This window comes from Gavialis gangeticus, unplaced genomic scaffold, assembly GCF_001723915.1.
Source record: "Gavialis gangeticus isolate Ggan-Ray unplaced genomic scaffold, GavGan_comp1, whole genome shotgun sequence".
In the NCBI taxonomy this organism is placed as follows: Eukaryota; Metazoa; Chordata; order Crocodylia; family Gavialidae; genus Gavialis; species Gavialis gangeticus.
Genome location: NW_017729001.1, coordinates 3,964,290 through 3,965,803, shown reverse-complemented (window position 1 = coordinate 3,965,803; position 1,514 = coordinate 3,964,290). Strand labels below are relative to the sequence as shown.

General features: G+C 58.4%; 2 protein-coding genes across 2 annotated transcripts in view; both read right to left on the bottom strand.

The window, feature by feature from the left end:
- Window positions 1-1,514, bottom strand: part of LOC109290285 (ATP-dependent RNA helicase DDX54-like) — a 26,581-nt gene that overhangs the window by 1,684 nt on the left and 23,383 nt on the right. Inside the window, exon 18 of the mRNA XM_019506704.1 lies at window positions 243-347. Coding sequence (XP_019362249.1) covers window positions 243-347 — 105 coding nt within the window. The remainder of the gene's footprint in view (window positions 1-242; window positions 348-1,514) is intronic.
- LOC109290283 (ATP-dependent RNA helicase DDX54-like) lies at window positions 681-1,192 on the bottom strand. The gene is made up of 2 exons (XM_019506703.1): window positions 903-1,192; window positions 681-800 (listed from the first exon to the last, which is right to left on the bottom strand). Exons 1-2 carry the CDS (start codon window positions 1,139-1,141, stop codon window positions 683-685), a joined length of 357 nt encoding a protein of 118 aa, XP_019362248.1. The 5' UTR covers window positions 1,142-1,192; the 3' UTR covers window positions 681-682.

The window sequence follows — 1,514 nt, the reverse complement described above, 5'->3', positions numbered from 1 at the left end:
CCACCCCCCCACTGCAAACTGGAACAATCCCTGCCTTTGCCTAGTGTCCATGGACTCCTCCAGTCCCTCATAGCTGGCCCCAGCACTCAGACATGCTCTGCTGCCTCAGACAGAAAGGGCAGCGATGCAGGTCTGGCCTCATCGTGTCTCATTACCCACTACAGCTGGCTCCCTTTCCGACCTCTGGCCTGCTGCCAGCAATCTCCACACCCCACAGGTCCTGTCCCAGCCTTGAAGGATACAGGTTGCTCTTGTAGGAGCTGCCAATGAGCCTGCCACTCTCTGTGCGGATCTTCTTCTTGTCCCCCTGGCCTGTCTGCCCCACAAACCGCTTCTTCTTGCGGTCCCTGGAACAGGAGGGGCTCAGTGCACATGCTCACCACCCTCCAAGTGGAGCCATGCTGGAGGCCTTGGAGCGAGGGGGTCTCTGCCCCCCATGCCATTGGGAAAGCTTAGCACCCTGAGTCACCATCCAGATGGGGTTGGAAGGGGGTAGAGGGCTAGGATCTTGGGGCCAGTCTGGGACTCATCCCCCCTGCAGTTCACCTTACCCCCAGCCCTCAAAAGCAAGGGTAGGAGGGCAGGAAGGGGAACTCCAGCCTACCTCACAGAGTACTCAGGGTGGGGGCAAGGGGCACTGTGTGTGAGGGCAGCTGTCCTCGTAGCCAGGGAAGGGAGGCACTCACCACTTAAGCAGCTGTTTGTTCTTGTTCATGTTGTGGGTCTCATCGCCCATGAGGTCCAACACGGCGCTGGCAGCCTGCTGCTCAAAGGCACTGCCCTCCCCAGTGACACTCAGCCTATGTGGGAAAGGACCTAGATGTCACCCTGGGTCCAGGAACCGGGGTACTCCCTGCTGCCCAGCCTTGAGATTGCAGCCCAGTCCCCACCCCCCAGCTCACCCTCTCTCGCTTTCAAAGTCCTTGGGCCTGTAGGGGATGTAGAATTCTTTGTCCCGCAATGCCTCCCGCTGCTTCTTTTTTGGGACAGTGTCCCCCATCTGGCGCTGCCTCCGCTTCCTGCCCACCACAGAGGAGAAAACATCCTGGGAAAGCCAAGCACAGAGCTGTCGAGATGTGGGTAGTGACCATACAGGTACCCTATCCTCCCCCTTCTCCCCTGCCAGGCCCATTGGGGCCATTGATGCACTAGAGCAGGCGTGGCCACCCTGAGGCACATGTTACAAGTGGCATGGGCAGTCTCTGTATGCAACTGCAGCAGATGACAAGATGAGGAGGGGCATGACAGGCAGACCACCGCCAGATAGAGCAGGGAGCACAAAGCAGAGCAGCAGATTGGGCAGAGAAAGGGGATCACAGTGGCACTTAGGGAGGGCAGAGGGCTTAATTTGTGGCATACCTGCCAAAAAGGTTGGCCCCCACTTCATCAGAAGCAGTTGGGCAATGCCACCCCTGGTACATAACTATGCCAGCCCTAAGAGCTTCGCCCACTTCTCTTGGGGTACAGGCCAATGATTGAGTACCTCAGTGTAGTTTTCATGGGTCCTGGGAGCC